The sequence below is a fragment of the Anabrus simplex genome, chromosome 1 (assembly GCF_040414725.1).
Source record: "Anabrus simplex isolate iqAnaSimp1 chromosome 1, ASM4041472v1, whole genome shotgun sequence".
Taxonomy (NCBI): domain Eukaryota; kingdom Metazoa; phylum Arthropoda; class Insecta; order Orthoptera; family Tettigoniidae; genus Anabrus; species Anabrus simplex.
Window position 1 is genome coordinate 535287320 of NC_090265.1, and position 27870 is coordinate 535315189.

The following is a 27870-nucleotide window of genomic DNA, read 5'->3' on the forward strand; positions in this document are numbered from 1 at the left end:
TCAAATTCATTCTTGTCTTTCAGGTGACTACCCATCGAATCCATGTAGTCTTCTCCATTCTTAATGGGTTGGATGGTGGAATTCTTTTACTAAAAGACTTTTCCATATCTGACTATCACAGGTTATCAACCTTAAGTGGAGCAAGTTCCGATTTACAACTATGGCTTTTAGCTGCTGAGGATATTTATTCAGCTGCCACTAACATGTGTAACAGATGCTGTTGGGGTACCGCCACTAATATGTGGAACCATCGTGCTCTTTATTTGCCTCAGGATGTTTATTTTCTGGCTGTTATTTTACGGCTTTAAGCCAACCCTCCTCTTTTCTCCGGGCTTGGGACTGGCAACAGCAACTACTGAACTAATAAATCCACCCAGCAGAAACTGCAGGCAGTTTTACGGTTACCTATTAAATAATTTTTCTTTAGAAATCATTAAGGGGTGTCAAAATTGAGTGAAATGTAGTCAAAATCATGATATTAAACGATGTGATGAGCCCACTATGAAAAATCCTTATGTGATACGGACAAACTGAAAGCATATTTGAACTTGGCATACCTAAGTTAGGTAAGATCACCTATTAAATCTTTTACCAGAGGAACAAAAAAAATTACAAGCTAGTGTAATACATTGTTTCTTCTGTAATTGCATTAAGATTATATGCATGGTTATGCCTTTCAAGGATGTTTAAGTATTTTCCTTTTTGGTTGTTTAGATAATTTTCATGTCTTGATTATCTAGAGAAATTAATTTCATGTTATGGGTTCGTTATGAACCTTGATTAAACCAAATTAAAATAATAAGTGAATTATTCCACCTTTTCAATACAAATTAAATTTGAAACACAGTGGTTTTAAAGATGGTCCTAAAACATAGAAATCTGACACTATGAAAAATTGTTTCCAGAATTTCCTGAAAACACTTTTATTGTAAGAATATTAGTTCACTTAGCTGTAGGAATGTACAAGAATATACAGCTAAGTGAACTATCTTACAATAAAAGTGTTTTCAGGAAATTCTGAAAACAATTTTTCATAGTGTCAGACTTCTATGTTTTATGACCATCTTTAAAACCACTGTGTTTCAAATATTCTGTTCTACACAAGATATGGCTGAAGGTGACCTTTAAATAGGTCGAAACTAGTCCCATTAATTGTTTATTTATTTTAATTTTTTTAAATTTACATTTTATGGCCTTCACTGGACCACTCTAGCCAACTTTATACAAAGAATTTTTCAGTTTCCTGTCAGGCCAGTACTTCTTCATTCTCTCTGATCTTATCCTTCTTTCTTCATTGGAAATCACCCTTCCCATTGTCTGTTTGTCGATTCCGATTTGCAGCCTGGTTTGCTTGTCTGTGAGTTTCTTGATTTTGTCGGTTTTGTTTCTTAGGTCTTCCACTGTCATTTGTAGTTCATCCATATCTTCCTTGATTTCTGTAATCCACTTAATGTTGCACTTACTATTCCATAATTTTTCTACTATTCTCCTGATGATCCTGATCTCTGGTGTCCTGATTAGATGTCCAAAAAATGAAATGCGTTTCTTTATGATTGTGCTCATTACTGGTTCTATTTCCTTGTAGACTGTTTCATTAGAAGCTACTTTATTTAATAAACAATATTTAACTTGTATTGAAAAGGTGGAATAACTCACTTATTATTTTAATTTGGTTTAATGTCTTGATTAATCGTGGAAAACTTGTGATTGCTACCATTCATGTGTGCATTCATTGCAGAGAATCTTCTGCATTTACTGGCATTTACATGTTCCTTGTAGCCTATGGCAAAATTCCTACCAGTCTGTCTAACGTACGTGGCATCATATTCGGCGCACTTTAATTTGTAAACACTGGACTTATTATTACTATTATATGAATGTTTTAGCATAAACACTGGACTTATTATTACTATTATATGAATGTTTTAGCATCTGCATTATTGGTCTTGAAAGCAATATTAATCTTCAATAAAGACTAGTACAATTTACTCGAAACACTTCATTTCAAAAGATTACACATTTCAACTTTTGTCCCCTTCAAAATACTCTCCACTCAATGCTTATACACCTGTCCCGCTGCGTATGTCATTCCTGGAAGACAAGCAGGAAACCATTCTTCGACAACTGTGCCAGAACCCCTCGATAGCTGTCACTGCCCTTAAGGTTCTTTTTGCACAGCAGGTAGAGAAAAAAGACATGCGGGGCCAGGTCAGGGCTGTAAGGCAGATGGGGTACTGTGGAGATACTTTTTCTTGTCAGGAACTCAGTAACTGCAGTAGAGACACGAGGTCAGGCATTACCATTATGGAGCTCTCACTGCCCAACAAGGTTCCTCATTTTCTGGAGAATGATCCTTCATCAGTTGGTGCTGGACATTCTTGTAGTACTCTGTGGTGACTGTAGTGTGTCTTGGAACCGTATGAGTGTACACCATTCCCTGGTAATCAAAGAAAGTGATGACTATGGCCTTATTTGCTGACTTCTGTACATGTGTCTGGTTGGCTACGTACCACCCATTTGCTGCTGCCCTGCTTGGCGGCAGAATCGCAATAATACATCCATGTTTCATCTTCAGTGATGATAATCTGCCTCCAAGCATCACCTTTATCTTTAAAAAATTGTTTCCAGTAGACCTGCATCAATGCAAACCTGCTTCTCCACAGGAGTACGCAGTTACAGTATCCATTGCGCACAAACATATGACGTGGATATGGTGAGTTAGAAGTTTGTGAGTGCTCCCGACTGATATTCCAAAGATGTGTGCAAGCTGCCTAATAGTGAGAATAGAGTCAATAATGACAGGCCCATTCTTGATCGTTGTCTCTGTTAAGGCTGTGACAGGTGCTTCTTCTCTTCCCTGCAGCTCAGCACTTTCTTGGCCATCTCTGAATGCCTTAAGCCATTGGAAGCAAGCTTGATTAGACATAACAGAGACCCCATAAGCTCTCTTCAACTCTCCAAACGTTGCCAAAACGTTTTTCTTCAAGCAAACACAAAACTTTATTGCATCACACTGCTCATGAAAATCAGCCGCAAATGTTTAAAGGTGACTACAATGCATATTTCCTTTCGACAGCTGTCACATGACAAGAGCTATTATAAAATTTGCTAGGGAGGAAGTTTTAAGTATTTAGAACCTGTGTATGCCACAAGGTCATGCACACAGTCGCTTCTATGAAAGACAGTTTGTGCCAGTCTTTATTGAACAGCCTAGAATTTCTTTAAATGTTTGTAATCTGGTGGCGGTATTGGTTTTTGTTTTATGAAGAAGTACACTAGTTAATCATCCTCTCTGAACAAATTAAGTGGACATTTTTTATAACAAAATTATTTATTCAATGAAGAAAACAGAACAAAAGGGAACATAAGTTCCCTGAATAACAGAACACTTTAAATTTACGACTGCCACATGCTAGTTGTTTTCTTAATTGCTCTCTGCTTGTTGAGAGTTTGGATAGCTAGCCACTCCGATTCAGAGGACATCAACATGGTTCAATAAGCCAAGAGCAAATATCCCTACTAGGTAAATTCACAGGTCTAGGAGGTAAAAGTACTGCTTCCTTTGCAGTTTCATCCGTAAGTTCATTTCCTGCAATTCCAATGTGGTTTGGAAGTCACACAAAAGTGATTCTGGTGCCAATGGACTGCAGATAAGTTAATAAGTCGGTACACATGATAAAGTGGTTCCTTTCATCAGAAAGTACAAACTGCAGAGCTAAGATAGCAAAAAGCTCCGTAGTATACACGCTACAGACACTACGAAGCGAGATCCTCATGCTTATATTATCGGTGATGAAAGAGCATCCCACAATTTCTCCGATCTTAGAACCATCCGTGAAGATGTCTCGCGGCCGGATACTGGTGAACGAAGTCCTGGAAATACATCCGATGAACAGAGGCATCTGTGTTCACCTTGTGTCAACCGAGTAGATTTAGCTGTATAACCAGTCGTGGAACTAACCACAGAGGTAACACGCTAGAAATTCACTCAGGACAACCACTGATAGCCACATCTAATTCAATACACAACAAGCTATCAATTCTAAACCCAACTGGTCGTGTGGCATTCGGCTTGTCTTGGTACGTCTGGTGGTATTGGGTACTGAAGATGCATTGATAGTGTGGGGATGAAAAAGAAGGAACATTGTAATTACCATCAGAATAAGATGTGTTTATTATTAAGAACTGCCTCGTTGTTATGTACAACCAAGATAACAATTGCCATGATGTCAATTTGTATGCTTCAAGAGAGTAGTGAATAATAAATAAAAGGAAGCAACAAGGTGAAGAAAGAAATGGATAAGCAAAAGCAAAGAGGGATGCGAATAAGATAGAAAGGTTACAGTTGGAATACAAAAGATTGAAACTAAAAGTAAAGAGGAGGATCAAGGAAGAAAACGAGAAATGTTGGGGAGAGTTTACCAACAAAACTGAGCAAGATAGTCGAGGAAATCTGAAACTATTATACAGACTAATGAAATCGAAATGAATAAATCAAGAAAAAGTCAAGGCATTAGAGAGAGAAGATGGATGGATCGATAGTACATGACAAAAAAGGTCTTCAGAAGGTGATGGCAAAGTATTTTTAAAAACTTTATAATGAAGATGACTGCTCGGAGGAAGAAGGAGATAAGAAAATAGAAATAATAGATGGACAAAAAGAAGAGAACCCGATAACATGGTTGGAACTTGAAAGGGCAGTGAAAGCAATGTTCAAAGGTAAAGCAAGTGGAAAAGACAAATTCAATGCTGATATGATTAAGGCAGCAGGAAGCATTGGACTACAGTGGCTATACCGAGCCCCCAATGCCATATGGAAGGATGAAAGGATACCTGAAGATTGGCAACAACGAAGCATTGTACCATTGTTCAAAAAAGGAAATAGGATGAAATGTAAAAATTAAAGAGGTATAACCCTATTATCACATGGGCTAAAAATAATGGAGAAAGTCACAGAAAAAAGACTGAGGGATATAATAGAAACACAGAGGAAGAACAATATGGCTTTAGACCAAACAGATAAACAATAAACTTGATATTTACAGTACGAATGATAATGGAAAAACATCTGGAAAGGAACAAGGAAATCATATTCGTATTTTTGGATTTGGAAAAAGCTTATGATACAGATAAAACATGTATGGGAACGCCTACGGGAAAGGAATGTACCAAAATCATTAATTAACAAGATAAAAATGTTGTTTCACGAGAGTAAAAGCAGTGTACAAGTGGGGAGTGGTGACTGAAACATTTTATACAAAAAAAGGTCTTAAGCAAGGAAGTGTTGCCATTTTGTTTATTATATTGATGGATGAAATCATAAAACGTGTAAAGCAGAGTATCAGTAGTGATGAAGTGAATGCTTTGGTATTTGCAGATGATGTGGTGATTTGGGGAAAGGGAGAAAAGGAAGTACAAAGGAGACTGGACATTGGAATGAAAATGAAGGAGTTTGGAATAGTAATTAGTAAAAAGAAAACTGTAGCCATGCACTGTGGAAAAGAAAAAAAGAGAAGCCAAGTGAACGTAGACGGAGGACAGTTAGAGAATGTAGAACAGTTTACATATCTGGGTAGCATTATTAATGGAAGTAATGAATCAACCCTGAAATTAATAGACTAAGTAAAGGTACAACATTTTATCATCAAGTCAGAGAGCATTTATGGGACGACAAAGTACCCAAGAGAACGAAATTAACGTTATATAAACAGTATTTCATACCAATGTAACATACGGACTAGAAACGCTGGTAACTAATAAGAGACAAGATAGTAAAATCCAAGAAGTAGAAATGAAATTTTTAAGAACATTGATTAAAAAGACAAGGGATAGAATTCAAAATATTAAAATCAGAGAAGAGCTAAATAATATAGAACCGTTAGTACAGAACAACTCCTCAAAAGAAACAGAAGAGGTTTGGGACCTACTGGGCTAGACCATAGATTCCTCCTCCACTCCTTTCTGTCCTTCCACATTTCCTGCTCCATTACTTCTGCCAAATCCAAACTAGCTTCTCTAATGTCTTTCCAAATCTGATCCATCCACCTTCTTCTCAGTCTTCCAACTGGTCTCTTTCCCTTAACTCCTCTTTCCAATTGAACGAGTCAAAGTAGAAAACTTTTCCATTTTAGACACTTTCTTAAGTAGTTCAAGTTCATCACTCTGAGCATTTTTTGTATTCAGCACCACTTAACTTTTTACTCATGGTTAAATACTGAAAAACATGTATCACACGAGACAATGAGTTGGCTAGGTGAGGTTATCAGGTTGATGGTCAGCAGATGTAAACAACAATACGCACACGAACCGTCACGAGCCAAAGACAGACAGGGGGCTGTCTAGACTAACAGGGTTGCCAAGCCACCAACTACAATTGCCCACCCAGCACCCGCACGAGTTAAATAATACCTCTCTTATTGTTTGCAGTTATTTAATTTTCTTCAGAAAATGTAAATATATAGATTAAATTCAGGTTTTAAAGTTAGAATAGTTTAATGTGTTTTATATAGACTAATAAAATAATTGGAATACTTTGTGGAAAATAAAAGTAATTTGAGTGTAATGAATTTAAGACATAATTCACACAGGCCATAATTACTCGATCTGCTGCTGCCGCCCCTCAAAAACTGGTGCCCTGGGCAAATGCCCAGTCTGCCCATTTGTAAATCGGGGCCTGTGGCTGATATGCGAGTAAATATGGTACATATCTGCCTACAAATATATTTTAGAAGGATTAAAAACATGAAATTCAATTGGAGGATGCGCAGTAATAAGAGACACTGATAAATCTGCTAGTTACATGACATCATTAAGCATTCAAACATTTCTAGACAGCTCCATAAAACGAAAACGAACCAACCTGTAAATTTTTCATTTCAATGGGATCTTTTCCCAGCAAGCCTGATACAGAGAGGCCCCCAGGTGAACCTAGGGACTGCGACAAGGGCGAGTTGTGCGGACTGAAGCTGTGGCCAGAACTGCTGTCTGGAGATTGTGTAGTTTTCCTCTTAGAATCCTCCACATGGTCCAGCTGCCTATACAGTTCCAGCATATGTTCTTCCATTTTACTATTGATGGCACGCTGAGCTTTATACTTGTTTTCAACTGCCTAGAAAAACAAAATCAGTAAAACCTTAATTAATACATAGTAGTAGATTAGACCGTACTCTGTCACCATGATACTCTGGGGGTTTCTGCAATTTGGCCTAGGTGCATTCAGCCTTATACTTGTGGGAAATCTCTTCTATCATACTTACAGCCCACTCTCCCTTTGCCAACTAGCGTTCTCTTCTGACCCCAACAATATTAAGTGTGCAAGACCTACACTGCTTTTCATTTCCCCATCTTTCATGACTCTGGATTCTTTTACCAGACATCCTCATTCTTCAAGGGATGAAAACTCCACTTCTTTTCCAACTCCTCCATCTTCAGTTAATATAAATACAGTAAAACCTCGTTAAGATGTTTCTGCATGGGGACAAGGAAAGCTAATGGCTTTACGTCGCACTGACACAGATAGGTCTTATGGCGACAATGGGATAGGAAAGGCCTCGGAGTTGGAAGGAAGCGGCCGTGGCCTTAAGGTACAGACCCAGCAATTGCCTGGGGTGAAAATGGGAAACAACGGAAAACCATCTTCAGGGCTGCTGACAGTGGGATTCGAACCCACTATCTCCCGGATGCTAGCTTACAGCTTTGCGCCCCTAACCACACAGCAAACTCGCCCGCTGGACAAGGAAAGAGAACATGTTAAGCGACAAAATGTACTATTGAATACACAAATAAAAACTGTCCAACAGGAATATGGGAACCCCTGATACGTTTCTTTTTGACATGAGTGCATTTTACGCTGTGTATGTGCAGGTACAGTAGAAGCTGTATCAACTGTTCCTTAAAATGAGAGAAGAATGTTAAAAGGTGTGAAAGATACAAGAGATAAAATATGGAAATATTTTCCTTTGGGGCTTATAGAACAACTACAGTGCACTGAAAAGTATGAAAAACACCAGACAACAAATATGAACACATTTGCAGAATAAAAGTATCAATAAATTATTGCAGATTACACCATTTCTGTAAGAAATGTCAGCTAAAGCCTTATTATTTCAGACAAATGAGTCATTAAATACATTTTTCTGGTGATGCTCTTTTTACCATGAATTATTCAGAGGTCACACTCAGCCACGTATGAGAGAATGACATTGGCTGCTATTCTGAAAACAGTAAAACTTCAACTGACTGAAGTCGAAACTCGAAAGTGCAAGTTTCAACACTTGCGCTGGCGATGTGTCGAGTCAAATACGTCATTAACTCAAGTAACTTGTATTCGGAAACTCTACCAATTTGAGTTTGGACTAGAGTCGACCAGCAGGTGAGGGAGAGCGAGACCATCACAATGTCTCGTGAAAAAAAAAAGCGAGAAAAGGAACTGGAATGCTTCCTGTAATCAACGAATTTACTGGAGTCCATGTTATGACTGTAAACATACAGGTTGTTAATTTGAGGCATGAAAATAAAAGTAATCCAATATGTAGTATTCAAAGAGTAATAATGTATTTTCTGTCAATCACGTACATCTTAGATAACACTGGCTGGCATTTGAAAAAAAAACCTTTAAATAAATAAGAAAACAATTCTGAATTATTCTCAAACGTAAACCAAATAACAGTCCCAACCCTTTGTAAAGTACACACTATAAATAAACAAAAAAAACTTCTTTATAATTTGTAAAGAAGGAAGTCTAACTCCGCCATTGTCCGGTTCCAAGTCCGGAATGAGAAAAGAGGAGGGTTTTCTGGTCTGGCACCCAACTGTAAAACTGACTCCCCACAGTGGAATCCATTATGCAGTGTCTGTTCTCCATTATCACCTCACTGGATCATATCCAGAGTTGTAACTCGGGACTTAGCCCCACACAGGTGACAGTCAACCATAGATGGTCTTTTAAGGAATACTCCACCGGCTGAACCAAGAATTCAGATATGGTGGGCTGCCACTTAAGAGATACCGTGAAGTCGGAGGCACGGAAATACCCCAGTACCACATACATGAACGAAACAAAATGAAATATCAAACCAAAGCAGATAACCTACTTCTCTACATACAATATACACTCATGCAAACTGGTAAACTAAAAGTGATCACCGATATAATGGGCCAACACAAAATTCTTATCATGGGATTACAGGAAATGAGAAACACTGACCAGAATGATTTGGAATCTCAAGGGTACAGACTTTATAAAGGTATACCCAGGAAGAGTGTGATGATGAATGTCCCACAATTTGGAATAGGCCTGTTGGTCAGCCTTAAAATAATAAACTCAGTTCAAGAATTCAAATTACAGTCTCCACGACTCTCAACGCTCACCTTAAAGGCATCTAATAAAATCTATACTATAACAACAGTAAAGAGAAAAGAAATGGAGTGGGATTTGTAGTGAATCAGAATGTTGAACCAACAGCAGAAGTTGAGTATGTAAATGAAAGAATTATAATAATGCACATACATGTAAACAAGGAACTACTGAAGATAGTACAGGTATATGCTCCACAGGAAGGAAGTAGCGTGGAAGAAAAAGAAGAGTTCCTCAATGAACTGGAAACACATTGTTGGAGATAGGATCATGATAATGGGAGATCTGAATGCTCATGAGGGAAATGATAGAATGGGATATGAGAATGTTCTGGGCCCATATAGGTATGGCGATAGAAATGAAGACGGAGAGAAACTGTTGGACTTTTATATCAGAAATAACCTGATAATAAACAACACATGGTTTATGAAGAAGAATAGCCATGAGATCAGCCGATATAGTTGCGATGGACAGTATGGAACACTCATTGATTTTATAATAACAGACAGAGAATGGGGAAGTTATGTCAAGAATACGAAGATAATCCCCAGTGAAAGTATGGAGGGTGATCAGAGATTATTAATTGTGGAATTGAAACAAGTAAAAATCCCTAATTGTATTGGAGAAGAAACAAAAGATCAAGATTTAGGAATTGGAGGAGGAGGAGGATAAAAGAATGGCATTCCAAGATTGTATAAAAAGGAAGTTGACTAACACGGAAATACAAATTGGAGAAGAGTAGGACAATTTAAGACAGACATTTGTGGAAGCAGCAATTGAGGTATGTGGAAAAACAAAAGCAAAGGTTAAAGGAAAGGAGACACAGTGGTGGACAGACAAAATACAAAAAGAAATAAAAGAAAGCAACAAGGTGAAGAACGAAATGGATAAGGAAAAGCAAAAAAATGTATCAGAGGGATAAGAATAAGATAGAAAGGTTACATTTGGAATACAAAGATTGAAACTAAAAGTAAAGAGGAGTATCAAGGAAGAAAAGGAGAAAAATTTGGGGAGAGTTTACCAACAAAACTGAGCAAGATAGTCGAGGAAATCTGAAACTAATAAAATTGAAAAGAATAAATCAAGAAAAAAATCAAGGCATTAGAGAGACAAGATGGATGGATCGATAGTACATCGCGAAAAAGGTCTTCAGAAGGTGATGGCAAAGTATTTTTAAAAACTTTATAATGAAGATGACTGCTCGGAGGAAGAAGGAGATAAGAATATGGAAATAATAGATGGAGAAAAAGAAGAGAACCCAATAACATGGTTGGAACTTGAAAGGGCAGTGAAAGCAATGTTCAAAGGTAAAGCAAGTGGAAAAGACGAATTCAATGCTGATATGATTAAGGCAGCAGGAAGCATTGGACTACAGTTGCTATACCGAGCCCTCAATGCCATATGGAAAGATGAAAAGATACCTGAAGATTGGCAACAAGGAAGCATTGTACCATTGTTCAAAAAAGGAAATAGGAAGAAATGTGAAAATTAAAGAGGTATAACCCTATTATCACATGGGCTAAAAATAATGGTGAAAGTCACAGACAAAAGACTGAGGGATATAATAGAAACACAGTTAGAGGAAGAACAATATGGCTTTAGACCAAATAGTTAAACAATAAACTTGATATTTACAGTACGAATGATAATGGAAAAACATCTGGAAAGGAACAAGGAAAACATACTCGTATTTTTGGATTTGGAAAAAGCTTATGATACACATAAGAGAAAACATGTATGAGAATTTTTTTTTGCTAGGGGCTTTACGTCGCACCGACACAGATAGGTCTTATGGCGACGATGGGTTGGAAGGTAGCGGCCGTGGCCTTAATTAAGGTACAGCCCCAGCATTTGCCTGGTGTGAAAATGGGAAACCACGGAAAACCATTTTCAGGGCTGCCGATAGTGGGATTCGAACCTACTATTTCCCGGATGCAAGCTCACAGCCGCGCACCTCTACACGCACAGCCAACTCGCCCGGTATGTATGAGAATGCCTACGGAAAAGGAATGTACCAAAATCATTAATTAACAAGATAAAAATGTTGTTTCATGAGAGTAAAAGCAGTGTACAATCGGGGAGTGGTGACTCTGAAACATTTTATACAAAAAAGGTCTCAAGCAAGGAAGTGCACTGTCGCCTTTTTGTTTATTATATTGATGGATGAAATCATAAAACGTGTAAAACAGAGTATCAGTAGTGATGAAGTGAATGCTTTGGTATTTGCAGATGATGTGGTGATTTGGGGAAAGGGAGAAAAGGAAGTACAAAGGAGACTGGACATTTGGAATGAAAATCTGAAGGAGTTTGGAATAGTAATTAGTAAAAAGAAAACTGTAGTCATGCACTGTGGAAAAGAGAAAAAGAGAAGCCAAGTGAACGTAGACCGAGAACAGTTAGAGAATGTAGAACAGTTTACATATCTCGGTAGCATTATTAATGGAAGTAATGAAATCAACCCTGAAATTAATAACAGACTAAGTAAAGGTACAACATTTTATCATCAAGTCAGAGAGCATTTATGGGATGACAAAGTACCCAAGAGAACGAAATTAACATTATATAAACAGTATTTCATTCCAATGTAACATAAGGATTAGAAACGCTGGTAACTAATAACTTAATAAGAGACAAGATAGTAAAATCCAAGAAGTAGAAACGAAATTTTTAAGATCATCGGTTAGAAAGACAAGAAGAGATAGAATTAAAAATATTAAAATCAGAGAAGAGCTAAATATAGAACCGTTAGTACAGAACATACAGAAAGCAAGACTGAGATGGTTCGGACATGTAAAAGGAATGGGAAAGGAACAGGTAGCAAGAAGGGAATTGGAAAGAGGAGTTAAGGGAAAGAGACCAGTTGGAAGACCGAGAAGAAGGTGGATGGATCAGATCTGGAAAGACATTAGAGAAGCTAGTTTGGATGTGGCAGAAGTAATGGAGCAGGATATGTGGAAGGACAGAAAGGAGTGGAGACAGCTTGTTAACCACACCCGGGCGACTGAAGTTGGACACTGATGATGATGATGATGACTATAACAAAATGCCCAGGCTCCCACTAATGATAAAAACAACTCCTCAAAAGACCATGAAGAAATAGAATTTTGGGACCTAATGGACTAGACCATAGATAACATCCCCAAAAACCACGTAAAATTATTAATTGGTGACTTCAACGCTCATCTAGGGAGAGAAAGAAAATACCGTGACATCATCAGAAAATGACCAGGAGACAAGAGAACAAATAAAAATTAGAGAGACTAATCTCAAAATCTACATGTTTTAAGAGAAAATCTCATAAAATCAAAACATGGAAACACTGTGATTACACTAAAGGAGAATGGCAGCTGGATCACATCTGCATGGACAAATACCACCACAAAGAGATCTATAACATCGAAGTCCTGCGAGGAATAGGCACAGGTTCAGATCACTACGTAGTTAAAATTAAACTCACTCCCCAGAGGAGACAACAAAATCAAGCCCCTAAAACTAAAAGAAAAATAGATTCTACCCAGCTAATCAACAATGGAAATTACCAAAAAGCAACTGAAGAAATAAAAATCACAGATAAACTTGAAGACTTAGTACACAACTGTAAACAAATTGCAGAATACCTGGCTCCAATTAAACCACATAAAAAACACCAATGGTGGAACTGCGAATGTGAGACAAAAGACATCAGGCATGGCTATTGCATCAGTCCCAAAAATCAGAAATATCCTATCAAAATCTAGTAAAACAGAGAAAAGAAACTACCGAAGTATTAAGAATAAAAATACACCATCATAAGGACATACTGCAATTCACTGAAAAAGAATTCAATGAAGGGACTACTACAAAACCTTCACAAACCAGCTCCGAAAATATGAACCCCCGACCCTACTGATGAAGGATGAAAATGGTAAGCTGGCTCAGAGCAACAAGGACAGTGCAGAAATTCTGGCCAAATATTTCAACAAGCTTCTAAATTGTGAGGAATCAACAGAACTCCTTCATTTGGACACCAACACCCCAATAAAAATATCACCAGAGAACATAAATCCCCCACAATACAGGAAGTCTACCAAGCACTTAATAAATTAAAAAACTACTAAGCACCAGGAGAAGATCAGACCTTTGCAGAAATCTAAAAAAAAGATGGACAGTGGCGGATAATACCTGACAAGGTCGTGTACAAAGAGCTAGAACCCCTTACAGTTACTATGCGTAAGAGGAGACAAGGATTCTTTGGACATATCATGAGGATGCAGGATTCGAGACTTCTGAAACAACTAGTACAACACAATCTCGTCTCAAAAAATACCACAACAAGATGTAAATGGATCAGAGAAGTAAGAGGGGATCTGAAGTTAATAGGCCTTACAACAGAAGACACCACAAATAACATAAAATTGAATACAAAACTCAAGACTACAAACCTCCGCTTTATCCTTACACAGAACAAGCCAACAATACGCTCATTTTCAACTGAGGAAAGGGCACGAAGATCGAAGCGTCTGAAGAAGTACTGGGAGGATCGCAAAGCCCGAACAATCCCTTCAAAGAGACCTGAACGATGGACTGACTAAAGTAATCCTATGCGGTCATAAAACAAGAAGAAGAAGAAGAAGAAGCGGAAGAAGAAGAAGGCAGTCTATAACTGGTTTCTTACTTAGGTTAGGAATCAATCACTCTACAGAAAGTACTCCGACACACTCGGGGCTATTCGGGCCATTTCGTATCTCTGACCTCGTGATCAAGTGAGTAGGTGATTTCTGAGCTCAAGTTTCAGCAAAAAAAGTAATTCGAATATACCTGAATGTGTGCTTGATTCAAGTTAAATGAGCTGAAACATTTGACTCGTCATATCACTAATCCATGCTAACTCTATCCACTTAAAGGTGTAGATGCCAGTCCACTTACTAAAGGATTTTATTTTCATCAGTAAGCAATTTCACAACTTTTCTCTGTATACATAACTAGGTTTAAAGATAAGAATTTCATTATGTTCTGTATTGAACCAAGTTCAAAATTAAACTGAAAAAAAGTTATATATTTAAAAAATCTTTTACCTGCTTTAATCATTATTTATATTCTGTTCCACACCTATTTTTTCTTCTACAGTAGAAGCTCGATTATACGTTCTCGGAAACTACGTTTTCCCGTTTTATTTATTTAAATTACGTGGTCCCGCGAGCATCCTAATTAAATCACGTTGTAAAAATCCTGCATTATCCGTTTCTCGAACAAACGTTTTCCCGGATCAACCGTCCAGAAATTTCAGTCCCATCAATGCTAAATCCTCGATCATGCGATTTTCCAGAAACTGTATCTTACGAAAGGACGGCTACAGCATACTTACGGGTCTTGGTGTTGATGTCCCATCGTTGCGGTACCGTAATTTGAGGAAGTATTGTAGGCCTACTGGAAAAGCGGTCAGCGGTGAACTTGCGTATGGTATCATCTTAGCATCGCATTCAGGTAGTGAGGTTTAGAGAATCCTCGGAAATCATAAAGCAGAGAGTGCCCACAACAACTGGAAGGAGACAGAGTGCATTTCGACAGCTCTATTTGAAGATGGAACGAGTTTTGTCAAATGTTTGTACTTGCAAAACGTGTACATTATGTCCAGGGTTAGATGTTTATTTTTTTAATTTTTTCGAATATATCGCCAAACAGGTTTTCTTTTTGCCTATTACTGTTTTGGTCCTAATATTATAAGACTGAGAATTTCAGGTTTTTGTGTTTAAATGTTATAAAAACCGCAGTCGTTTAATTTGTGCATGTTACATTTAAAAACTTTTTATCATTTCACACTCATACCGACTTGTACAGCGAGCACGCTTTCCAGCTGAGCTTTACAGTAAACTTTACTCTGAAATATAATGAATAATCATAATTTCGGAAGTGTTAATGATATTTTTTTCTCTTTCCGTTTGATTGAGATTAGTAACGGGCAGAACTATTAAATATAATGCATTCGAGAACTTGAGCATTGATACTTATGAAACCATATTTTCGAGTTCAACATAACCTATAAATGTCAATGTAGGCCTAATTTACGCAGTACTAGATTTCCATAAACTGACGAGGAACAGTATACCGGTAACCAAATTACAATGGAAGATTAAAAAAACAAAAGGGATTTTGCTATCATGTTGGACGCTTTTGTATCTAATGTGCTTTATTTTATTAGATTAGAGAATGAACAACTACTTGTGGTCGATTGTTGTTTGGCTTGGCGTTACGGGTATTGAAGAGTTTGGCTGATCAAAGTTGCTGAACTGAAAGAAGTTTTCAAAGGAATTTGATGAAATTTTCAGAGGAAACTGACGAAGTTTCCCCAGTAAAACTGAATGTAAAGTTTCCAGATTTTAAGTCGCATACCGGTAATTAATGTTTGAAGACAGCACCGTAGTCTAACTTGCCTGCCTCTCACATGGAGGGCCCGGGTTCGATTACTGGCCAGGTCAGGCATTTTTACCTCGATACGAGGGCTGATTCCAGGTTCAGTCATTCTACGATTACCTTCAACTGAGGAGTTATTTAACGATGATAAGGCGACACCGGTCTAGAGAGCGAGGAATAACGGCTGAGAGGATTCGTCACACTGACCATGCGTCACCTCGTAATCTGCAAGCCTTCGGACTGAGGGCGGTTGCTTGGTAGGCGGAAGAACAATCGGGGCTGTAGTTTGGTTTGGTTTAGGGGCGTTTGTAAGATTATAAGTATACGTATTCCATTTTTGTGACGTTTAGCCAAATTGTTGATGGTTCATTCGTTCCCGGATTTTCCGTTTTCCCGTGTTGTACGTTTTTTTTTTTTTTTTTTTTTTTGTGGTCCCTCCCAAAATGGAGAATCGAGGCTCCACTGTATTAACATCTTTGTTTCTCTCTTTTTCTTTTCCGTACTGAACTGGGTATTATAATATTACTTACAATTGAGATCATTATAACATTTAAATTTATACCTTACGTTACTCAAGTACTACCTGATCTCTTATCTTCAAGAAAAAACACGCTGTGTAAATGCGATTCTCAATTGTTCAAATATTACACTTTTTAACTCTTTTCTTTTCACAATTGCTTTTTATGTCAACTGTTCTTTATCTCCAAACTTCAAGAATCTGCTTTACGAGATTTTATAAACCTTACTATATATTTCTATTGTCAGTATATTACATTGTATTATACGATTTCACGCCTAGCAACGTTTACAAACTTGATCCTAGAGCTTTTAAAATTTTTCATAGAGTTTCATAAACATTTAAAAAAAACAGTGCCATTAGCATATAAGTTTTACTGCTCTCCAAGAATTTACATCTGGCTTCATTTATATGATTGATCCTCGACCTCTTCAAGATTTCAAGAACTTTCAACAAGCAGTGCTACTGCTAAAAGTGTTATAGTACTTCATGAACTACAACTAGTGGAAAATATATACACTATCGATTATTTTCCTGTGCATTGTTTTTTATATTTTATGTCACTGGCTGATGATGACCTGGAACAATGGTCAAAACCGGTACCGCTTATAATAGACTAGTAATGTAACATTACATTTCTAATTCTACATGTATTGAAAAGGTTGAATCATTATATAACTTCTTTCAATTTAATTGTACATAACTAGGTGTCATGAGACAAATATGCACCACATAAGTCAACTTCACACGATTATGTTCCGAATCTGGAGGTAGGCAATCATGTGACAAATATTCACTACCCTTCACTGTGCCACTCAACAGTAAATAAATTTCTATCTTCTGAATGGAATGCAAAATACAAGCAAAAACAGGCTCACTGGGTTATTCAGCAATCTCATTACTAACCAGCAAGCAAAACTGAACATTCTTAACTGCTTGCATCCGAAGGTGCAACTTACCACGTAAAGATCAGGAATTCAAGGCCTTTTCCTGCTACTGTGCAACTTTCCCCGACCTGCCTCCTGTGGAGAGGGTTCTTATCTGTTTTGAATATCACGTTCCTTTCACAGGGGACGGCAAAGAACATTTTATGGGCTAGGAAAAATGCGATCATACTAAGTGGTTATAGTGAAAATTACTGACACAATAAGCAAGGTATTTTTATATAGTTTTAATACAGTGGGAAAGGGGGGGACTTCAAATTTATTACGTGTTAAGGGAGAAAGCAAGTTAATGTGAAATGCACTAACAAGGTTTCACATTTTGTTCTCTCCCCCCCCCCCGGTTTAACATTGCACTAACATATTGAAGGTTTTTGGTGATGCAAAGATAGGAGAAAAAAAAAAAAAAAATATATATATATATATATATATATATATACAGGTTAGTTTATAGTTTTATTTTTAGAAGCTGCCTAGAAATTTCTGAATGTCTAATGATGTCATGTAACAAGTAGATTGCAAGTGTGTCTTAATACTGCTGCATCCTGCAATTGAATTTAATTAAGGTACATTCAGGAAACATGCTCACTAAGACTAATTCTTCTGCTCCATTATTCATACTCCTGTAGTGACTGTTTGGCTTAAAAATGAGAATTCGCAGTCAAAGCATAATAATGCTGGTTACATCATTTTACTATAGTTAGTTTGAAGATTGCTATGTATGAAAAACAAATCAAAATGGAGTACCAGTCTTTTACTTGTATAAATTGTGTACAGAAGAATCCCACTTATTCAAGGCAATGTGAACCAAGGCCATATTATCACCTATAAATTTAAAAAATCCAATGATACATAGAATAAGCTTCCTATTATTTTCACCATTAGCATAATATATAATATCTGCTTTCAAATTATATTATAAGAGGACTAAAATCACTAAATTCAATTGCAAGGATGCAGCAGTATTAAGACACACTTGTAAATCTACTTGTTACATGACATCATTAGACATTCAAAAATTTCTAGGCAGCTTCTAAAAACAAAACTATAAACTAACCTGTATATTTTTTATCATTACTGCATTGCAAGCCAACAGCATACTAGATCAGGTAAGGGGCAGGTATATTTCCAAATATGAAAGGTTATTTCAGATGCAGAAACCACATGCCATTAGACCTGATGCCAACAAAGTTGTCATAAATTTGTCCAGTATGCCTTTGAATGAAACCCAACAGGCAGTTCTCGCCAAAGGTCTCAACTTTGCTGTAGCGCCTAGAAGAATTCCAATTGAGGAACTTATTACATCTATAGAATCGTCGGTACATAACCTCACACCTGAAGAGGCTGAGGAAGTTAGACAAGAATGTTCCAGAGTTCTCAAGACCGCTACTCCACCTAAGTCCAACTTAAAACGAGGTGAAATCCAGGCGCTAAAATATCTAAGGGACAATTCTGATATAATCGTTCTCCCCGCTGACAAGGGTAACGCGACAGTGGTGATGGATAAGGATAATTATGACAACAAGATCTTGTCTTTGTTAGCTGATCCTATATACAGGATTAACAGTCGTGATCCCATGACGTGCTACTCAAATGCGACCCTCAAATTGGTCAAGCAATCTTCTATTCCAGAAGATACAGCGAAGAGTCTCCTTCCAGGTGATGCTATTCCTCCGAGACTGTATGGGCTCTCCAAAACACATAAGGAAGGTGTTCCTCTTAGGCCTATTGTTGGTACGATTGGTTCCCCGACATTGCCCTTTCTAAATATTTAGGTAGTCTACTTCAAACACTCCTGGGTAACATCCCTTCCTATTTTAAGGATTCCACACATTTCATTGAGAAGTTAAAAACTATATCACTTCAGCCAGGCGATATCTTGGCGAGTCTCGACGTGGTGTGTCTGTTTACGAAAGTACCTGTTGGTGTTATGTCTCTCATTAATGATATTTTCACTGAAGAGATAGCAAGGCTTTTCTACCACTGCATGACCTCCTCCTACTTTCTATGGAATGGGAAATATTATGAACAGACAGATGGTGTTGCCATGGGAAGTCCTCTCTCTCCTGTTGTGGCTAATTTCTTCATGGAAAACTTTGAAGAGACAGCTTTGTTGTCGGCACCTTGCAAACAGAAGATCTGGTGCCGATATATGGATGATATGTTCGTCGTATGGACGGAAGGTGAAGACAATCTTGGTCACTTTCTGGATGACCTTAATCGCCACACCCTTCCATTTGTTTCACCATGGAAATGGAATCTGACGGCAAAATACCATTTTTAGATGTTCTTGTCACGAGGAAAGAGGATGGATCTTTAGGATACAGTGTTTATCGTAAGCCTACACACACCAATAGATATCTCCACGTAGATTCTAACCATCACCCTGCCCAGAAACACGGTATCCTTACAACTCTGACTACCAGGGCTAGGAGGATTTGTGAAGTGTCAGTTCTACAAGAGGAAATTAACACCTTGAGAACCACCTTTGAGAGCAACGGTTACAGCAGAGCTTTGATCTCAATGGTTCTGAAATAGACACATAATTGGACATCTGTTAAGGAAAAAGATGTAAAAGGAACTGCTTACCTACCTTACATACATAACACGACTGATCGTATTGCTAAAATCTTATGTAGGTACCATGTACGAACTGTTTTTGGAACATCAATTAAGATTAGGCAACTCCTCCGACCAACTAAGGATAGTTTGCCTAAATTGCAACAACCTGGTATCTACAGAGTTCCCTGTACTTGTGGCATGGTTTATATTGGGCAGCCTTTGAGAACGGTATGTACTCACATCAAAGAACATACCAGATGTATCAGACTCAACCAACCTGATAAATCAGCTGTTGCTGATCATGCCTTAACACCTGGTCATGATGTCTTGTTCCAAGAAGTGGATGTTCTTGCCCGTATAAAGCAATATCGCCCAGGAATTATCAGGGAGGCGGTTGAAATACGTAAACACCCAGATAATTTCAACCGCGATACAGGCTACAACCTTAGTGAATCATGGCTACCTATTAACAGAACCATTAGAGAGTAATGCTTTACTGTTGCCATTCGTTGTCTCTAGCTGGGGCTAAAATGGTGTCCCGTTTACATCTTATGGCACTATTTCAAGTTCCTTGTTGCTTTCTCCTAGCAACCTGTTATGCGTCGTTTCATTTCTCTGTTGTCTCCTGATGAAGAAAGGCAAGGTTCCTTTCGAAACGCGTTGAGTGTGTTTTATAATTAATTACATAGAATAAGCCCAAAAATATACCTCATGAATATGTATATTTTTTATTTCAAGGGAATCTCTTCCCAGCAAGCGTGATACAGTGGCCCCCAGAAGAGCATAGGGGTTGCGACAAAGGCAAGTTATGTGGACTGAAGCTGTGCCCAAAACTGCTGTCAGGAGATCATGCAAAAATGGGAAACCACGGAAAATCATATTCAGTGCCGACTGTATGATTCAATTCTACTTTCTCCTGAATGCAAACTAACAGCTATGCGACTGTAACCACATGGCCAACTTGCTTGGTAGGTCAGTTAATATTACAAGGGATTATTAAGCTCACAGCTTTGCATTTTAAACCAAAACTCACTACTACCTATAGCACTCAGCCTCTAAAACAACAAAGGACAGAAATGAGTTTCATTCTACCTTTGGCTACCATTTTTCACTTTAGTTCTAGATAAATGCCAGGGTGGTATGCATTGAACAAAGATGTCACAACTGCATGCTTCCCAGTCCTGGGTCTAATTAATTACTTAAAATACACACACCGAGCAAATTGGCTATGCAGTTTGGGTCATGTAGCTGTGAGCATGCATTCAGGAGATAGTTGGGTTCAAACTCCACTGTTCGTGGACAGTTTTCTGTGGTTTCCCATTTTCACACCAAGCAAACGCTGGGGCTGCACCTTAACTCTTATACGCTCATCGAGCCGATCTATCGGCTCGAGTGGTATTGCTTAAAACACTCAGCATGCCGATCTATTGGCTTTGTGTTCGGATGGCTGTATAAGTACCTTAATGGACTCCCAGATGTCAGGAAAAGACATCAATAGTAGCTTTTGGATTTAGTTTAAACTTTTCTCGAGAGATAGAGACACTAAGCTCACCTGTTTGGAACAAATGAAGTTATCAAACCGCGTATGTTCACCGCATGGCGAGTTGAAGTGTGTTGCTTGCGAGTACAGTCTCATTTAAGCTTCAAAATACGTGTTTTCCTTCGTTTTATTGTTTCCATTTTAATAATAGATTATTGTTTATTATATTTTTTTTATATTCTACATTTATTGGTGTTCTCAAGTGAATTTTAGTTTAACATTTCGTGTTATTAGATTTTCGTGCCACGAGTAGGCCTAACATTTTTACATGGCTGGGCCAAGTTCTAGGCTTTAGACGATGACAGTGACGTTATAGCCGATACTGATTCGTATTTCAGTCCGACTCATTGGCTGAATGATCAGCGTTGAGGCCTTCGGTTCAGAGGGCCCGGGTTTGATTCGCGGCCAGGTCGGGAATTTTAATCGCCATCGATTAATTCTTCTGACCGGGGGCCTGTGTGTTTGTGTTTGTCCCAACACTTTCTTCTTCATATTCAGACAACACACTACACTACAAACTACCACGGAAACACGCGATAGTGATTACCTCCCCACCATATAGGGTTGGCATCAGCAAGGGCATCCGGCCATAAAACACGAGCCAAATCCACATGTGTGATACAGTTCGCACCCGCGACCCCACGGGTGTGCGAAAAGCTGTAGATAAAGAAGAAGAGTGATTCGGATTTTACAGGTACTGATGATAGAAGAATGTTTTCCAAAACACAAATGCTGACTCCGGAAGGTACGTGTACAGTTCTTTACGTCAGGTGCTATAACTCATGACTAAATAAGAATACAAAAAACAAAATTATATCATGTTATACAGAATTAAATACTCTTATTTTCAGAATGACAGAACAAAAATAACACTAAAGAACATATTACTTTTTTAGTATTTGAAAACTGATTTTTATTTTTTGTAATATATTTTCAAATCTCAAAATTTATTTTGTAGTAAAATATGGCATGAACAATTCTGGGATATTTGTTTCCTAAAACGATATTAAATAGTGTACTACTGTGATTTTTTTTCAATTTTGTAACTGGGGATTTCTTTATACAGCAATTTTTTACATTTTAACATGCATAATCATGAAAAATGGCCTGAGTGTTTTGGGCTTGACTGGTGAAAATAGCCTGAGAGCAAAAGGGTTAATTAAGGCCACAATCGTTCCCTTCTCATTTCTAGCCCTGTTTTTTCCCACCGTCTGAAAAACCTATCTATACTGATGTGAATTAAAGCAAATAGCACAATGTCACAAGACCCCAATCAATCAATCAATCAATCAATCAATCAATCAATCAATCAATCAATCAATCAATCAATCAATCAATCAAATCAATCAATCAATCATTTTTTTTCTAGGGGCTTTACGTCGCACCGACACAGATAGGTCTTATGGCGACGATGGGATAGGAAAGGCCTAGGAGTTGGAAGGAAGCGGCCGTGGCCTTAATTAAGGTACAGCCCCAGCATTTGCCTGGTGTGAAAATGGGAAACCACGGAAAACCATCTTCAGGGCTGCCGATAGTGGGATTCGAACCTACTATCTCCCGGATGCAAGCTCACAGCCACGCGCCTCTACGCGCACGGCCAACTCGCCCGGTATCAATCAATCAATCAACAGTAAATTACAATATCGCAAAGTCAGGTGTCAGGATGGAAAACAGTAATATAAGCATAAATACTGCACATTTATATACATAAATCAGCATCTCTTAAAAAAAGAAATTGAAATAAAATCTATAAGGCTTAAAAATATGCAAAGTGATCACATGAAAAGAGACCTGAAGGGAATCTACAAGGTGTGTCTGGGAAGTTCAGTGAATGAGATATTATAACACAAAGAAAACAGAAGTCACAAACAAAATACCTTTAGTCATCTTTAAAGTACATTACACCTTTGGTAACCTATATACAGTTGCTGGAAACTGGCAGCGAAGGAGTCTTTTAAAATTGATCAAAGCACTTATGTCACATATCTTTGGATGTCTGGTATCTTAGCACAATATGTGGCTTTCAGGATTCCCTTGAGATGGGGAAACATAAAGAACCTTGCAGGCGCCAGATCCAGCGAGTACGGTGAATGTTCAAGATGTGGCAAAGATGTGGCATATCATCAAGAGTTTCCAGTCCATCCCGAAAGTGTTTGAACCAGTCGTAAACACATTTTCCGACTACCATTTTGGTATTGAATAGGTGGGTAAACAATAAAAATAAACTAGTTTTATTTAATACCGCATGTGTTCCATACATTTGCACCAACATCGCACGCGTCTGTCATTCCCCCCCCCCCTCCCAACTTGTAACAAAACACGTTTATGCCTCGATCCATTGTACTACTACATGAGTCTTCACACACATACAATATGTTCAACTGCTCACAGCAGACTAACCTGGTTCAGCTCCATGTGTTCACCGCTACGTGGCACTTTACAAGATGTCTCTCTATTTACATGCTCATATGTGCAGTGTTACTACATGTTGCCATTGCAACAATGGTTCATTCACAGTACCTTTTACACACACCCTGCATTAGTTTCCCTTCATGTCCCTTTTAATGTGACATATGTTTATATGGCGCTCAGGAGATAACCTGGGGGAGTCGCTGCAAATACCTTGAGACTCTGGCAAAAAACAAAAAACAAAAAAAAAAAAAAAAAAAAAAACAAAAAAAAAAGGGTGATATGTGATTATAAGAACTCAGCAAGAGTTCTCTCAGCATCCGTCACCTCAATTCTCCAACTTCCTACCAACACGTGGTGCCCCTGTTAAGCCGAGCAACTCAGTGGAAGGTTGGGTAACCAACTCGAGCGAGAAACTGAATTGGTGAGCAGACAGGTTTTGGAGGTCAGTAGAAGGCAACAGGATATCATCACTGTAATTTTCCCATGACAACCCCATAGCTTTGCTTAATCTTAAATTAGTTTCCGGAGTAAGTTCACCATTCGGATCTCTGGGGGGAATAGAATTGAGAGAAGCCTCACGAAGAGATCATCAATGCAAATTGTCCTTGTGCACAATTACGAAGCTTGCAACATGGAATGTTCGTGGCCTATTACAGGCAGGAAAGCTTGCACTTGCATGATTTGGGCATGCTAGGACTTACTGAGACACACTGGAAAGGATGTGCTTATTTCATTACCAACGGAGAGAATACAGTGTTCTTTTCAGGGTGTGAGAATGAAAGCCGGAGTGGTGTCGCTGTAGTTGTTTCAAAGAGACTATCCAGTGCCGTTTTGGCACTACTCCTTGTAAAATCAATTTGGTTCAGTTTTATGCTCCTACATCAGCAGCATCTGAGGACGAGATTAACGAATTTTATGAGCTACTAGAACATGTCATCAAGAAAATACCAAACAAGGAAATGTTAATAATCAAAGGTGATTTCAATGCTAAGGTAGGAGACACTGACAAAGAGAGCCACGTGAGGTCTGTGGTTAGACACTATGGCCTGGGTGAGAGAAATGAACGAGGTGAGCATTTATTCGAATTCTGTGTCAATAATGGTTTTGTTATTTGGAGATTTAAACAAAAAAATTTGAAGCAGAAAATAATCACTTGTACAATTACATTTTAGGAAGCTTTTACAGTAAAAGTAGAATATGTTCAATCCTGCCCCTTCAGCCTAACTAGTGCAGAGGTACCAATTTTAAAAATATAATATCAAGGTATAGTTTTATAAACATATGCTAATACATTTGTTTCAGGAATGAAACAGTGTTTTATCAGCAGACGATTTTAAATTATTTTCTATTTGCAGTTCATTTTTACTTGGTAATGTAGTCGTGGACGAGTCAGAACTTGCACTATTACCTGTAAAATTCTAATTCTCAAGTCAAATATACTTAGACTGTCAGGTACATTTTTGATTGAATAACCAATATGAATACACATTTCTTCACATTATGATCACACAACAATATAAATTTGCACCCAAACAACGATAAATATCTACTAAACATTAAAATCTTGTACCTCTAACTGAACATGGTACTCTTCTTCAACCTGCTTGAGAATCTTCTTCTGGTCAGCAATGATTGTATCCTTGCGGGTGACAACACCCTCCAACTCAGCCACTCGAGCTTTAACAGACTCCAGAGAAGAGTTGCGAGATTCAGTAATCTCTTGGAGACCTAATCCACAAAAGAAAACAACATTAGAACAATGTAACTTCAAGTACCAAAGTACAGACTTCTGCAAAGATCAACTAATTAACACTTTCAACACTACCATGTTTTAACATGGACCCTGGCAATAAACTGGGTCTTTTTCCTGAATTTCAATACATTATTACACCACACTAAAACATAGTACATACCTGATTTTTGTATAATATGCAGCTGTCAGCCAACCAATATGAAGATGTTAATCAGGAAGCACATATCTACGGTTATTTAATTATACTAGTTTTATGAAAAACATTTTAAAAAGTACAGAAAAAATCTTTTAAATTCAAGTTATACCAGTAAGCCTGCCCAAACAATAAAAATGAATCATATAATGTTGCTACTTAAGCCACAAATAAATACAATTGCATTTGACATACACAATTTACTTATTAGGAATGCTTTTGTTTTGGTATAGAAGCCCTGAAAACATTGGGTTATGCATAGTAAAACCTTGTGCTCCTTACACCACCATCTACAGGTGAATCATCAGCCTGCATCTCTTCACGTAAACGAAAAAATAAGCCCAATTTTCTGGAGAGGTGAAGTATTTCTATCGTTTGTATTCGGAGTAAAATAATGCAGCTAAAAACTTGCATTCGAAAGTGACATAACAAATAAAAATCGTGCCCAAACTACCACTTAATACGTTATCTGGTTCGTATGCAGAATTTTCATCAATATCATCTATTTCTGAACCCGCTTCTCCTGAGAAAATATCCAAGACATCATTATCACTGAGTCGGTGTGAGGATGTGTTTGCACAGTAAGAGAGCTGGACAGATTCGGTGCACTCAGCACCCAGCACATTAAGTGTTTCGGTAGAGGTCACAAAAGGAGAAACTATCCTTTTTATCGTTTCTGTTTGAATTTCAGAATAACTGCTGCATTCTAGTGGGCACTAAATAAACTACTACCTCCAAGCAAGGAACGGGAACTGTACGAGATACATGCAGCTGCCTATAAACATACGCAAAAATTATGACCGTATGGTATAAGGGTGCCGTCCACAACCAGCAAAGCAGTTCGCCCATATCCTGTATGGGCATTGTGTTGAAAGTGTTAATGACCTGCACACAAGGAAATTGACAGCATTCCATTATAAGTAATAGGATAAGGAGGCAGGTAGAGACTATCGGTCAACGGCTCTATCAGAAAATAGGTGGCATTACTTTTTGCATTCTTGCTGTCTCTTGTTTTATCAACAATCGTTTGGAGCAGTAAGTGTTGAAATCTTGCATAATTCTCTTCTAAGAAAACAACTACTGACATAGAATGAAAATAATTTCTAATGCAATGATAGGGTGTGCTGTTGTTAAACACTGGAACTACTGGACGGATACCAAAAACAAGAAAGATGTTGACAAACACTATTTCCATCAAGATAACCCTATCAGTAAGTTATTACAATAGAAATGAGTTAATAAATAAACACAGTCACTGCAAAAGTCTGTTCCATCTCAAACAGACGCCATGCAACCTTTGTACTTTCTCCTCATCAGTAGTGAGAGTCACTCCTCAGATTTACAGAAATGTTCCTGAATCATTTTGATGGAAGATCTCCTAAAGTATACATAAAAGAAAATAATATGCATTGGGAGTGTTAATCTTGTTCCTTAGGTTTTTAAAACAACTACCTCCAACAAACATAAGCTGTATGAAGTATATGAGATGTTTTCAAAATTAGGATGAAAGGATTTGCAGACACACTTCTGGTAAGACAGAATATCCATTGCTTTCTTCCATGTGAAAATGACATCCTTTTATTCAATATGACAATGTTGCTTAAAATTGTAAATCAAGTTCCAATGTGCAATTTTTCTCAGATTTTATCCTGTCTAAGGTCATGGCATTTAACTATGATGTATAATTTTGGGCATTTAAAAAACACAACTTCCAAGTTTGAAAATAAGATGCACAAAATTTTAAAAATTAGAGGAAAAGAACGATCATAGAAATAAATCATTCAGTGGAGAAATAGGCTCAGAGAGTGCTTGCTCAGCCTAACACACCACAAAAGATGTAGTCAATAAATTTGAATAGTCCTGTGAACTAACAATATTGTAATATTGCCCCTCAAACAGCCTTGTTTCTAACAATGCAAGCACTTATCAATCTACATATATGGGAACTAACTGCTGTTTTTTTAATTTTCTTTACATCGCACCGACACACATAGGTCTTACGGCGACGATGGGATAGGAAAGGGCTGGGAGTGGGAAGGAAGTGGCCGTAGCCTTAATTAAGGTACAGCCTGGTGTGAAAATGGGTAACCACAGAAAACCATCTTCAGGGCTGCAGACAGTGGGGTTTGAACGCACTATCTCCAGAATGTAAGCTAATAGCTATGTGACCCAAACCGCACGGCTACTTGCCCAGTGGAATTAACTGC

The 27870-nt window shown here is 37.9% G+C and overlaps 1 protein-coding gene across 3 annotated transcripts in view; it reads right to left on the bottom strand.

The window, feature by feature from the left end:
- Tsc1 (tuberous sclerosis 1 protein hamartin) overlaps window positions 1-27870 on the bottom strand; it is a 442531-nt gene that overhangs the window by 10184 nt on the left and 404477 nt on the right. For all 3 annotated transcript variants that reach the window (XM_067135484.2, XM_067135485.2, XM_067135482.2), the window contains 2 exons: window positions 25288-25445; window positions 6860-7108 (listed from right to left, as the gene is read on the bottom strand). In XM_067135484.2, coding sequence (XP_066991585.2) covers window positions 6860-7108; window positions 25288-25445 — 407 coding nt within the window. The remainder of the gene's footprint in view (window positions 1-6859; window positions 7109-25287; window positions 25446-27870) is intronic.